At 35.8% G+C, this 15018-nt stretch overlaps 2 protein-coding genes across 2 annotated transcripts; both read right to left on the bottom strand.

Moving 5' to 3' along the window:
* Window positions 1–256: 256 nt before the first annotated feature.
* Window positions 257–1981, bottom strand: LOC110738778 ((RS)-norcoclaurine 6-O-methyltransferase-like). The gene is made up of 2 exons (XM_021919212.1): window positions 1049–1981; window positions 257–758 (listed from the first exon to the last, which is right to left on the bottom strand). The coding sequence occupies exons 1-2, from the start codon at window positions 1841–1843 to the stop codon at window positions 462–464; spliced, it is 1092 nt and encodes a 363-aa protein (XP_021774904.1). The 5' UTR covers window positions 1844–1981; the 3' UTR covers window positions 257–461.
* A 1407-nt stretch (window positions 1982–3388) lies between these two features.
* Window positions 3389–14010, bottom strand: LOC110738769 (transcriptional elongation regulator MINIYO-like). Its single transcript, XM_021919201.1, has 10 exons — window positions 13627–14010; window positions 11145–12243; window positions 10743–10867; window positions 10438–10622; window positions 9339–9444; window positions 8985–9236; window positions 8085–8273; window positions 5315–7612; window positions 4659–4868; window positions 3389–4060 (listed from the first exon to the last, which is right to left on the bottom strand). Exons 1-10 carry the CDS (start codon window positions 13858–13860, stop codon window positions 3860–3862), a joined length of 4899 nt encoding a protein of 1632 aa, XP_021774893.1. The 5' UTR covers window positions 13861–14010; the 3' UTR covers window positions 3389–3859.
* Between the last annotated feature and the right edge of the window lie 1008 nt (window positions 14011–15018).

The following is a 15018-nucleotide window of genomic DNA, read 5'->3' as shown; positions in this document are numbered from 1 at the left end:
GCCCCACTGGGGCGGGGATGGGGCGGGTCTCCTACTTGACCCGCCCCACTGACATCCCTAATGTCCAGAGCTGTTCCGTGTTCCCCTTTCTCCCGAGTTCATGCACACTCGATGTCTTTGCAAAAAAAACACAGCCCACAAGCTTGACAGATTGGTATTTTATGTTTCTTCCGGCCATTATGTCGATAAATTAAAATTTAAAACTGCATAAATAAGTCTTAAATCGACAATCTAAAACGTATTATGAGAGGTTCAATAGCAAATGTAAGTAGTAGCTATCTTCAATATAGATGAAATTATTAACTTTAGTCAAACAACATAATCTAGTGCATCACATGAGTTGAGTTCAGTTGATGTAGTACATGTAGAAATTTAAAACAAACCATAACAAGCAGAATTTTGATGGTATCAACCACACACAATGAATAGCGAAATGAAAGAAGATATGCTCGCATTGTAAGTCAAGGATAAGCTACAATGACAGATTGAACGGCTTCAATAGGGTTGACATCGAAATGGCCAAAACCCGCCTTATTAAGCAAGCAACTCCATTCTTTGAAGGTCCTCTCTTTGCCATTAGTTGTGTGAGCCAACATCACCATATCTAGCATTAATCTTGCATCTTCAAACTTATCTTTTGCATCTTCTTCAATAACAGACTCTACAATGATTACCTTCCCTTTATCCTTTGCTATGGCTTCCTTGCAGTTTTTCAAAATTTGGATGCACTCGTCATCCCCCCAATCATGCAACACCCACTATATTACATAATCAATAAAATCACATGATTAATACACATTATTAGTTAAAGATTATTTGTTTTGAGTGGGTTGGTTAGTGAATGTAAAACAAAGTATGGTGTTCAACCAATAGAGTTGTAAATGTAAAAGGGTGTCCCTTGTGAGCTTATATTTTTGTCTTTGTCGATTCATAATAATTTAACTTATTTTAGACAAAACGAGTTCAGATAATTTTATAAGACATAATAAGTATTTTTCAAACAATTCCATATAAAATTACACATGAATGTGCAAAATAAAGAATTTACCATGATGAATGCAACATCGGCTTTTGGAATACTCTCAAACATGTTTCCACCTACATGTTGCACCCGCTCACAAGGGAGTCCTTCAGATGCAACATGAGGAAGATCAAAGTTAATGCCTTGAATCCAAGGAAAACCCTCAACAAGCATAGACGAGGCGGTTCCATCTCCTCCCCCAACATCAACAACGGTAGAAACACCGTCGAACAAATTAGGCCACTCCTTGATAATTCGAGGCACTACAACCCTAGCATCACAAGCCATAGCATCATTGATAAGCTTACTATGAGCAATATTATTACTTGCATAACTCCACACATCTTCTCCATTGGCTGCATCAAATGCCGACACACCTTTCTCTTGAACGCGATTGTTTAGACAAAGCCAAGGGGCTAGCATAACCGGGCTGCACTCTAGTTGTATAAAGGCAGCCATGCTATTTTTCCCTTGACTTAACAAACGTCTAGAAAGGGGTGTTTCGGCGAAAATTAACGTGCTTTGGCTTGTTTGGCTTAGCTTAAAAATTTTCCGGTGAGCTAAGAACCTCATGACGCGGTACAAGGAGGATGGTGGACATTTAAGGGAAGAGGCTAGCTCGGTGAGTGACATAGAGCCACCATTTTTATGTAACGCGTCGGCTATACCGAGATCGATAGCACATTTTACAATTGCCATCTCAGTGAAACCAAACACATATCTCCAAATATCTACACTTGCTTGTGCCTCTTCCTCATCTTCTTTTTCATTATTATGCTCACCATTATTAGTTATTACATCTCTCAGTATTATTTGTTCCATTTTTTTTTTGTTTATGTTTGTATTTTATTTCTATTCGTATCTAATACCAAGCATATATATATATAGGTGAAGGCTTTATATAATGCCGCCTATGCCAGGCATATGTTGGCCTTCTTCTTTTCCACGTTTTTTGTCAGTAGTCGATCATCTATCAAGTGAGAAAGTTAATTTATAATTGTTACGATTAATTGTATTATATATGACCGATTGACCAATTTCAGGAGATCAATTATCAAACATTTAATACTCAAATATAATACCATATGGGGTCTCGGCAATAATAACAACTTATTACCGGTATTCTCCGGCGAAAGTGGTTGACAAATAATTAATGAATAGATCGAGATCGTCGAGAGTGTGAGGCTAGTGAATTGCGACGGCAGTATGTATCAGATCGAGAAACAAGGCTACCGTGTTGCACAGCGACAAACACTTTTAGCTATTAATAACCAGCTAGGTCCGCATTAATACCAAGGTCCCTATATTTATTAATTGGTCATAGTGCCTCCTGGTGAACGACACTATGACCGATTGATCAACTCATTAGTGGCCTAGTGGAGTAGTGGGAGGGGAAGGGAGGGTTCATATTCATTAAACCTATCGATTTTGAACTGACTGAACTGAAATTAAGCTGAAAAAAACAGACCCGCAATTTCTGTTCACTTCACCTTAAACTTAAAATGCTAGTTATTATAATAGGTTAAAACATTAGCAAAACTATTTACAAAGTACAAGCTGTGAGTAAAATATGAAAAATTAATTATGTTTAGCCATTCACCTAAACCACTCAAAATTTTAATTAACTAATTATTGGTAATTAATTTTTATTCTTAAATAACAAGAATTCCTATCTGACGTTGTTTCCTTTTTGATATAAACACTTATTTTAAGGAGGAAGGGGAGACAAGATGATTAGAGCATGATACACGACCTTCTTTTTAATTACTTTAGCTCAATCAATGATTTTGATTGTACCTAATATATTACGTGTTTTTTGTTTGCTTTTAATTTTCTGCCGTTTGTTAACATTATAGTGATGATCACAATTCACAATCAACACATAATACAGTATATTGGAAAACAAAGTCAAGTTAGCAATATTAATTGTGCTATTTGGCCTTTGTTGATTGGATTATTGTCTTTATTGGTAGCAGGTTTAGTAGCACATTAATTTCCCCTCCTTTATCTAAAGTTTTCTAATTAGGCCAGCTATAAAGGGGATTCTTAAGAGGATCTTCTACATTTTTGTAGATATATTGTGATTTATTTTATTTGATTTAGAAGGATCCGATGTAACTTGTAGTCCCAATTCTCAAAGGTTCCAACCCTAATATCGAGGATCGAGTACATTTTACATACTCTTACAACTATTTGGCTAACCCCTAATGGTTCCGAGAGGTTAAAAATTGCGATCTTGGTTTGAGAAGGTAGCTTCGACAATAATTTAGATAGGTGTGGCGATATCTCATATGAAGGTCTTTTAGAATTTTGTGGCAGCTAGGACTATGACGTACCAATTTCAGTACCTCTGAAGGAAATAATCAATCAACTCCGCTCCATACAAGGAAGCAAAAGGTTTAGACCTAATATTACTTGGCTCAATTAGCGAATAATTCTGTTTGCTATGTACATACATAGAATTTGAAATTAGAATAGTTTAACCAGCAAAATCAGTGTACCTCATGCAACTAGCATTTACAAGGTCTCAGCAAAAAAATTGTCTCCAATGTACCACTGCTTTGCTATTCTTCAGCATCTTGCCTTTTCAGATCACCTGGTGTTCAATAGCTGACATGAGCTATTTTCAGAACAGAATTCGCCATCAGATCTCTTAGATAAACTGCAGTACCTCAAACGGGAACTGATATCCCTGTACATGATATGAGTAACACCAAATGTTCTTTACGGTAAAACTGTATGTCATGATATTATATAGCCTCACAGTTACGCTTGAAGATCCCAACTGACATGAGCATCATGTTTTCCAAGGTCTAATTTATAATCTAGTAGTTTACTTCAAACTCCAGATTGCTTGTTTAAAATGGAAGATTTGAGTTTCTCCACTATTGTCAAGAGCTGTGAGTTTCCTTCACATGATTCTTTCAGCAGCTCCAACCTCGAATCAATGCAGTCCATCTGTACAACAGTAGAAGCATCCTGCTCGGACTTCTGAATGGCACACAAGTGTTCATACTGGACCAAATCCAACATCATGGCCTGAAATAGATTATTGTAGGTCAGCAAAATGAGAAAACCCTAACTTGATTATCTAGTTGGATAAGAGATTAAATAACAGGATGGGAGGATGTTTACAGTTAACATGGAATCATAATAATGATATGATCCCGAAACTTTTTTAATTTTTTAATTTATATATTATTATTCATAATACAGTAAAATAGGATTTATACTGAAGTGCGGGTATATATGGCAGAAGGCAGATTATGCTTTCAATGAAAGCACAGAATCTAATTCTTGGGGTCAAATAAAGACAAAAATATAAGGGGAGGGGATAATCTAATTAACAGGACACCTTATTTGAATGCTGATGAAATCTTTGAAAATCTATGCAGTCTTCTGAGAAAGTTAGTTCTGCAGACATCTTTGAAATCCATAACATTTTTATTTGGTTCTATAAAAACTAGAAAAGTTGCAAAGTCACGAGCAATCATCTTTTAGGTTGCAGCAGTGTATCTTAATTAACCAATGAAAGAGCATATTTTCATGAATCATGCCATCTATGGTCTCATTATAATGACGAATCATGCCATCTATGGTCTCATTATAATGACAGAACTAAACAGCAAAAGAGTACCTCATGTTGCTGTTTGCGTGAAAAATCCCTCAATAGTGATTTCACAAGTTTATTTCGTAGCGACAGTTTCTCTCCACGAGATTTGTTGAAAATGAATGATGATAGATGATGTACAGCAATAGCATATGTCATTGAGCCCCGAGCTGCAGCTCTATCAAGGGAACCAGAAGTCCAGGATTTTACATAGGCTTCCAATATACCTTCATCATCCTGGGCAAAATTAAAGGGGATGAACATCTCATCTTACAGTATGCTTGCTTAAAACTATAAGAAATTATTGTAATAAACATATCTCGCATACAACAACAATTACATGCAGGAGTGCTGGCGAGTGGCTTCATATGAACAGTTGGACACACTCCTAAGCTACCCTCAAATCTACCAAATAATCCAAGGAAAGTATTCAAAGTTCCAGTTGCATATTATACTGAATATTCTTTTAAATTAACACCTTTAAACACCCATGCCCTCCAGCCCTACTGCAGATCAAGAGCATGCTTGAAAATCTAGACAATTTCTTAAGTGCCACACAGAACCTGGAGTGCCTTTCTATTATGAGGCAAGAAGTAATTTCAGTGATTTAACTTTTAGTTTGTAAAATAAATACGAGTAAAAAAAAAAATAAAAAAAAAAAAGTCGAAAGAATTAAAAAATACCTCAGAAGGTTCCAAATATCCTTCTCTTTGAGTTACACAGTTAATCAAAGGTGGTAGGAGTTCAAGAACATGGGCATTAGATAGAGCATTCCAAGTGGCAAGTCTAATTGAAGCATCAATCTGTCTGTGAAGATATATTGCAATTTGTCGTCCGTAAATCACATCACCATATGAAATTGCAGCAAATTGCTCCACAAGAGTTTCAATGAACGTGGAATAGTTCTCATGAATCTCAGACTGAAACCTCAGACAATTAACCGAAAACAAGTCAGCATCCGAAGAAGTTCCGGTCTTAAGGGCAATAGATTTGGTGCTACTGAGCCACAACTCATCTAGAAGTTGACCATAGAGGCTTTGTAACACTCCATACATAAACCTGCTCCTTTCATCTTCAAGTACATCCATTCCTACAAGTAACGGTACAGATAATCCATGTAGTTTCCAGATAAAAGGTATGCTCCGAACAGGAGAGTTGTCTTCATCTGAAAGCCTGGAGGCCATTGCTTCAATACCCAGAAGGAAGAAAATCCCAGCTCTTGCAACTTCGTGAAACTTCACAGAATCAGTTCCACCAGAAGTATTTAGAGACTTGCTAGATTTGATCTCACCAATTGTAACTATAGGACTTAGCAACCAATGACTGGGAAGAGGCAGCCGTTGCCGAGCCCACTCAACCATTATAGAGTAGCCATTTCCCCCAGAAATTATTGACGCTTCCATATCTTCGGGAATGGTGTCTAGAGAAAGGCCACTCAGTTTGACAGTTTTAGTTCCACGATTGTTGCCTTCCTTTGTTACAGATTTCTTCTTTTTCTTTCCCGACAACCATCTATGTCTGAAGTGAGAAGCCAGAATCTTGCCAAATTGAATGAAGTCACTTTCTTTATAGTCCAACTTTAATGGTTCTACTCCTTTATAAGAGTGAAGAAAGTGGAATATACATTGATCAAGATATTTGAGAACAGAGGTTCCCATCAAGATATCCAATACATTCTGTATAATCATTTCATCCCCTGGTCCTGCCACTAAACTCGTTGCCAAGGCAGAATTGACACTCTGCAGCATAAAATTATGCTCATCTACCACAAGTAGATCTCTGGAAGAAGAATGAAATGTTCCAAGCAACTCAATAAGCAATCTTGAATCTGCTTGAACCAAGGCAATAGTAGAGGACCAAAAGCCACCACCAAAAGTACCCCATCCCACCCCAACCCCAGGAGCGGGACCTCCCCTGCCAAATGCCTCAATGTGGCGAATGGTGTGCCATTCTGAAGTGACTAACTTAACAAATTCACTAATCACTTTTCTCCAATCACTCAGGGAACATTTAAAAATGCCATCCTGAAGCAACTTGTTGCCTCTAATCTGCTCATATCTGTGAAAATATAATGGTCCAACATTGTCTCCAGTAATCTGAATTAAGTGATCAGTGGAAACTATTACCCGGAGTAATCCATGAAGGCAGCACACAGAAGCTATTGACATCTCATAATCTGACTGATGTCTAAATTCACACAACTTCACAACAAAAGAACCTAGTGCCCATTGATCTCCAGAACATTCATTATTGCTTTCATCAGAAAAGTTCAGAATACCTTTTTTAATGATTTGAAGCAAAAGTTTAGCTACAAATTCTGGCAACCGCCAGTTGCCTTTGGGCTTGAGCACATCTCCAGGAGTCGCTTTTTTAAGAACAGTATTAAGCATGTGCATAACAGCAGACAGCACCCATAACAAGGAGGATACATGAGAATGATTCACAAAATTGTCATCAGCTCCATTTTGCTGGTACAAGAACTTTGAAAAGGTTGAATCAGCCTTCATCTCTAGCCACTTTAAAGCCATATCAACCATTGGACCAACGTCATTCCAGCACCAAGATTCTAAATTAGCACCACAACTTTCCTGAAATTCTTGATTTCTAGCTTCTGTGGAATGTAGATCTGGAAGCCTTCTAGCTAATGTCTCCAAAACTAGATACACTTCCATACTAATGGAAACAAATTCATGAAAGACATTTGCCTCTATGAGTTTGTCAAATGTTGGAGGATTCAACCACAGACACAAAGCAGGAAAAAAGCCCGTGAAAGAAGATATGCAGTGGCCATGCATGACACAGACCTTCCAGAAACGTAATTGTTCTACCATCAACTCTGACGTTAGCTTACACTTCTCTTTCCCAGATCTAATCCACTCATCAATTGAATGCATCACTCGATACAGATGCCATGTCATAGTTTGGAAGAACCCATTCTGGATGAACTCTATACAAGCGTTCTTGCTTGACTGAGCTAAAACCTTTATCAGAAAGCAAAGGTTAGGAGGGGGGAAGAGGCAATAATTTTTTCAAGAAAAAAAAAAAAAGAAATTATCCAGTGAGTAGAGCTCTGAAAATGAGTACATGAGCCTCCAACTCGGAAAACATCGAGGCTTTAGTTCACAAAGATTAACATTGAAGACTTGATAAAATGATTCTTTAGTATACTTGCATACAAAATAAAAAATAAAAAACAGCTAAAAGCAGAACCTTATTTTCAAAATAAGATGAACTCAATGACTTGCATGAGTTAGTTCTTTTTTTTTTTTTTTTTTTTTTTTTTAAAAGAAGAAAAATCTGCAATTAAAAAATAATGAACCACTAATTCAAATATTTTTTTTAAAAAAAAAATCACAAAAAATTGTAATAAAAAAATGAATATTCTGTTCAAATAAAATTGCCATTGGTTCACAATTAAACTAGAATATAGGATAATTGGACTATGATGCTTACTCTTAGAAGGGTCACAGATTTAATTTTAGAAGCCTGAAGCTCCAATGCATCCTTCATTGTAAATTTGTTGACAATTGTCTGAACAAGCCTTTCACACTTCCAGATTGCAGTTGCACATGTAGGGGAATGCCTAGCAACTGCCACAAGTATCGATAATATACATTCCTCCAGGGCCACCGATGGCTCAGTCTGTAAAAATATTATTATTATTATTATTATTATTTATGTTAAATGTTCACAACAGTAAATAAATTTAAAAAAAAAAAAAAAAACTTTAGCACAATTGAGATTAAGAATAAAAATTGATTTTTATTTATTATTTTTTTAAATCTTCAAGACACTTTTCCCTACATTGATTTTCATATTTAGAATCACAATAGGCCCTCGGGGATTCCTCCAAGCTCTAGCTAATGGGAAAAAAACTACATTTTAAAGAGAACCTTCTTCCATGTATATCGGATACACTTTTATTCAGTATAGGACCTTGTATAACAATATTCTAACAAGTAATTAAGTAATTTCATTTGTTCTCCCAATAGTCAATTTTTAACCATCTGAATCTTTCATACAAAATTGATATGTACAAAAATTACTTCTAGGTAAAATTCAAGGGGTATAGTTTCAGATTAACATAGTGTAAGATGATCAAGTCCATTTGAAAAACTTAGCAAATTCTTACTACTCCATACAGTCTATAGCTTAGGTCCAAGCACTCAGTAGTCAGTATTGACCGTATTTTGCCTTGCTAGATTTTATAGGAATGTCAGAACAACACAACAGCTTAAAAATGCAATGCAAACAATAAACACAGTAAAAACCATATTTAAACACAAACTTAGTTTCTCTGCCCATTATCTAGTATTTAATGTAATGAAGGTATTTTCATGCTATTAGCCTTACCTCTAAAAGGTAAAGAAGCCTGGGTAGCATCGCCATCCTGACCAGACCTGCAGCGACATCCTGTTCAGCAATAACATTGTCATCCTGAATAGTAGGTTCTTCATTCTTGTCGTTTATAATTTCTTCATCAGGGAGAAGAATATTGGACGGTTTAGTACTGTATTTCCAAAAACCGCCACCAAGAAATCCATGTCTGATGTCAGGTCTAGTTCGAAATACTGGAGCAGTATATTGATTCTTCATCGTCATTTTCTGAAGCAGAAAGCAAAGTTGAACACCAATTATAAAAAATAAAATACAAAAATATACATAGAATTACAAAAATAAAATAAAATTATAGGGATCATATCATACCTCTAATGTATTGAAGAAGCTCTCATTCACGTCACAGGCTAGGATGCATTGGATTACTTTGGCAGAAGCTAATACAACAGAGTAATGATTATCATCGAGTGCCAACCTACATTGATGAACATTGGAAAGATTTACACACCACATGCACATAATGAGATATTCAAAATTCCCTTTGAGCAGACAGCAGCTTGTTTTAGATTGATTAAAACAATTTACAAAGATTTAAGCTTTCGATATCAAATAGAAACTCCCGCCTGTACTTCTAAAGTGAGACGGGCCCCTATATTTCCTCCTTCCTGGTGTCCCCATTAATTAACATAAAATTTTAAAAAGAAATCCAACCATTCAGATTATAGGTTTGTGTTAAGTTTAAGAATGGGAATTGGTAGGGTGGAAAGAATATCAAACATATAAATAAACACCTACAAAAAATGCTTAAAATTCTCATCTAAATGTCAATATCAGACAACAATGCCTCCCTTCCTTCCCATACCCAACCCAACCAACCCTACAGTGAACCATAACAACTGTGAAAAGTATACAGAACTGTATAGTATAATAATATGAGCTTCACAGGGGTGTCAAAGTCTGTTTTTCTTAATGATACAAGTATTACACTAATGGCTTTCAATCAAGCAACTGTAATGACTGTAAATAAACTCAATCACTGTAAATAAACTCAATCAAGTGATACTTTTGAGATGAAGCATCACAGCTTATTTGGTGAACCCCATCCCCCAGCCATGCACTTGTCAGACAATAACCTATGCCACATTTTATCTTCCAAAGTGTCAGCATAGTAAATATAATTATTCAACACCAATATGTCAAGCTTTCCTATGTTTTCCAGAATCCACATGAACCCACATCTATTTATGGTGACGCATGCATTTCCAATGAAGATAAAGCAAGTTATAGTAGAGGGTCAGAATAATATACTGAGACAATGGCCACTTGGCCGTAATACAAGTATGGTGTTCCGTTAAAGTTGTCCACAACAGACCACAAAGTAATTTCAGGCTTATAACTTTATAAGCAACCTAATATAACAAAAAGAAACCAATAAACCCAGGAAATAACCCAATATCCATGTTTTTACCTCAGAGACAAAACAAGCTCAGGTTCTGGACCCAGTGCATAAGCCCAAATGGCCGCCCAGTCAACAAGGCTCTTTCCATTACCAACATTTGTTAAGCAATCATTTCGACTTTCACAAATGTTGAGCAAAGCTTTACTGAGAACAGACTCCAGAAGGTGCAACGCAAGAGCTCGCTGTCCAGGAACCTACATCCACATTTGACAAGTTTGGTTAGATTCATGAAGTATATACTTATGAATAGATTTTTTTTTTTATATATATATATATCTGTTTCCTTGAAAACTGCAACATAAAATGCAACTTACAACACTCCTTGCAAGAGCTAGAGCCTCCTTTATTGTATACCCAGCCGCACCAGGTTCCCCTTCCATTCTCAGGTAATCACGTTCACCGACATTGTCAACAGTATATGCTGGATCCAAGGAACTCTCTACAACAGGGGTTAAATCAATATATTAAAATGGCATAATATATCTGGTAGTAAATTATGAATAGATACAAAAAATGATGTCCTATAAATTCTAACTTAATAAAGTAGATTTCTCTCAACCACAAATTAAAATTAAAATGAATGGACCAATATTGAAAACAATAATATGGAGAAAAGAACTAACAAAACTCTATGGAACATAAAGTACAAAGTTGCCGCAGATACATAATCAGCTAAAAGTTGAGCACAATAGTTTCAAATGCCAGTAGACAATTACCTTCAATGACGTTACCATCAAAAGAAAATCTAACAGTCCTTACAGACTCGACTCGTTTACTCCACATATCCCACAAGTTGCTGCATTTAGAGTGCTTTGACAATGACCTCTTGTCACCTTCATCTGCTCTTGTCTCTGTGTTAAGCTTACTTGGGTTAACCACTGGAGGAGATACAGCACTTTCTGAAACAGAAGGATCCTTTTCATCTTCAGCTAAATGTTTATTAGCCTGCATAACACCCAGAGCAGGTATGTCAACAGAACCTGTACTACAACTAGAGCCCAGCTTTTCTGATTTTTGTAGCCCCCGTTTCTTCAATATTTTAAGTAATTCAGGATTTATCCTATTTCTTATCTCTGCCTGTGCTTCTGCAATCTCCTCTGGAGACATCCTTTCTAATAAAGCCTGGTTCTCAGCATCAATCTGACCTTCAATACTCGTGTGCCTTTCCTCATGACCAATGCTACTGGGTCCCTGTGTTGTTGTAGGCTGTCGTTTCCTTAGGCCTTGCACATCAAGTACAGAAAAATCTCCCGATCCCATGCCAACATCACCACATGGAGATATCTCTAAATGAGTTCCATCCTGAACATTGCTGCTCTCAACATCACCTTTGGAATCACTGGGGTGATCATGTCCAGATCTAACTGCATTGACGTTGCTTATTGCTGCTGATGATTCATTCAACCTATTTGATATCATATCCACGGATCTCATAACTTTAGTTGCATCACAAGTTACCTCTGGAGCCCCCTGTAAAGATGTTGATATACTGCTGTCATTTATGGCCGATGATGGATTAGTTACCATACTTTTCTCATCAGAATTAATATTAGAATTTCCATTCATCTTTTGTTTCTCCACACCCACTATGGCATTGCCATTTTTTTCATGTTCAGGGAAATTTGAAACATTTGTACTTTGAACAAGCTCCCTCCATTGACTCAAATCCAGTCCCTTTTTCTTTTTCTTTATAATAGGCTCAGCAAATTGTGCTGATGAGTCATAATTCGTAGGATCATCATCTTCTGCAACAAATTCATCATCAACAGTAGCACCACCAACATCTGTGGAGTGGCTCGCATATGGAGCCCAATGCTGTAAGAATAACAGGCTGTTCAACATTCATTGTAAACATAGTCATATTGCGAGTAACATTTAGTGTTTGTGCACGCACATATGCACATGATTATGAGTCTTATATGTGTGTCAGTGTGTTTGGGTGTGTGTGCAAAGAAAAATAATTGCAGACAGCTTGTGCATCAAGTCATCATCAACCAGAGTTCTGCCATATTGCCAATGCACTGGAGCTTATACAAGCCAACACAAGGTATCCTCAATACATTGGTCAGGCAGGGTAAAAAATAAGAGCATTAGTGTATTGAAGATGGTAAAGTTCTGTAAATAGTGAGATGTAATTAAAACAGCCACAGCTCTCACTCCTTTTATTAATAAATGAATCACTTTATGCATGCCAATCTTGTACAAGGTAGCATTATATGCAACACATGTAACTAATCTAAAAGGTATCTTTTTTCTCCATTGCTTTCATCTTTCAAGCTTCCTGTTAAAGTTTTTGAGTTGATCTACTAGCTAGGCCTTCACTCATACAAGATTCCACCCATTTTCTCATGTTCTGTATAAAATAAACATCTGCACATGAACAAGAAATCTTCATATTATAAATGTTCAACAGCTCCAACATTTTGTCTTCTTCAAACATTTATAAACCCTAAGTTTTCGAAGTTTCCAATGCCTATTTAGGTGAAGTCATATGAAAACAAAGGTTTTAAGATATGAAGGTGCAAAAGAAGATAAAATTGTTGCAATGTAATGACCCAAAACTATTCCCAAAATGACCATTGCCGGAAACTCCTTGTTAAGCCATGGATTTGAACACTAATTTGATCAAATTTGCACTTCTCTAAAAATGGAGTTCCAAACTCTAAACACCAAATGTAAACCTAAATCCCACCTTTGATTCAATCAAGCACCAATCCACATATAACTTCCGCCAAAGAGAATTCCGAGCAAATGAAACAACATTCGATTTCCCGTAAAGGAAGAATTCCATCATAACCCTAAGCTACCTATCCACCATCACACTAAAAAACACTACAATCCACTACCCTAGCTATAAAGTAACATGTCAAAATTTGCAAGATACAACCACAATGAGAATGCAACCAATGCTCGACCATGTTCCTCTTTATAGCTTCCAAATAACATTAATACATTCACTTCAATAAATGGAAACAATAAAACTCATTAACATACAAGTCTAATAATGCAAACCTAAGTTCAGCATCTTACATAAATTTGGTAAAATAATCACACTGATCAATTTAAAGAAATACCCAACAATAATAATCAAAAGGGTACTGCTAAAAATCACAACTTTAAACCCATGATTAAAATATGAATAAAATTGGAAATATAAAACCATAGTATAAAATCAAACAACATAAAAAGGGAACATACAGGGCCGTGAGAACGATGGCGGGCGACAGGAAAAGGAAGAACAGAAGGAAGAGGAGCAGTAGAAGGCGGAGTAGAGAAGCAATCATCAGAAACACACTTTTCTACAATTCCACCAATTAGCTGATTTGCTTCATCTTCTGATAATTGAACAGCGTTTGCTCCGAATACTCTCGCTTTTGGTAGCTTCTTTCGCGGTGCCGGTGGTTTTCCGCCATTGATGCTTTGCTTCTTCATCGTCTGTTAAAGAGAGTGAGAGCTGATTTTGCAGGACGTTGACGGGAAGACGGAGGACGGGAGGAGGGAAGTTGAAATAGGGAAAGGAGGTTTTCCAGTTTTTTTGCACTTGCTCAATGTTGTTACTCAAAAATACTACGGAGTAGCTCCATAGTTTATATTCCGCATTTTATTTGTAACAAAAGAATATTTTTGATTCTCAATTCTCATTAACGGAGTACTAATACACTTTGAACTCGGAAAAAAATATTACTACCTCTATTAATTTTTATGTATAATTTTGGGTATTATTTGTGAGATATAAAATATTTCAAAATTATACATAAAAATTAACGGAGGTAGTACCCTTTATTATGGACAATAAAAACAGATGTGCTAATTATAAATTATACTTAAAAAAATATTATAAATTATACTCAAAATATATGATCCAACTAATTTTAGTCCCGGGCGATGTCCCGGGTTACAGCATTATTTCCATGATACATATCTTTATTAATATTTAAATTTTATTGAATGACATGTAATATGGTAATAGCTTAAATCTTGTAATCACCAAAAGGAGTAGAGTTTTCTAATCAATTGATTGACCATAAACTTAAATTTTCCCCACTTCCCCAAAGCATAATAACTTTGGCGGATTTGGACATTTCTTTATTAATAAAATGCTCTATCTTTGATTGTATTTTTTTTATTATTATTTTGAATTAGTCTAAGAAAATTGTAAATATTTTACTTAAATTATTAGGACTTCTCATTGAACTAGCCAAACTATCTATGAATTTACGTATGCTATCTCTAAGGATGTTCAGTATTAATTCGAGTATATTATCAATCTACCCTACTTAAATTCTTAGGGCTTGTTATTTAATTAGTCTAAGAAAATGATCCCCTTAGAAATTTTTGTTTTTTATAGCAACATGATATACTACCTTCGTTACATATTATTTGCAACGATTAGACATTTTTCCTCTCTACTTTATGTCAACTTGTTGCAAATAATATGTAACGGAGATAGTATATGGAGATGAGCGGAAAATGATTAGTGCTTGACTTGACAACTTGAGTATAATGATAAAAATTTTACGAAGTACATTTAGAAGTTCTTCATATACTCGACTACTCTGTATTTTTTGTCTTAGTATAGAGTATTTTTTA

This window comes from Chenopodium quinoa, unplaced genomic scaffold (genome assembly GCF_001683475.1).
Source record: "Chenopodium quinoa cultivar QQ74 unplaced genomic scaffold, ASM168347v1, whole genome shotgun sequence".
Lineage (NCBI taxonomy): Eukaryota > Viridiplantae > Streptophyta > Magnoliopsida > Caryophyllales > Amaranthaceae > Chenopodium > Chenopodium quinoa.
This window is presented reverse-complemented; position numbering and strand designations above follow the sequence as displayed.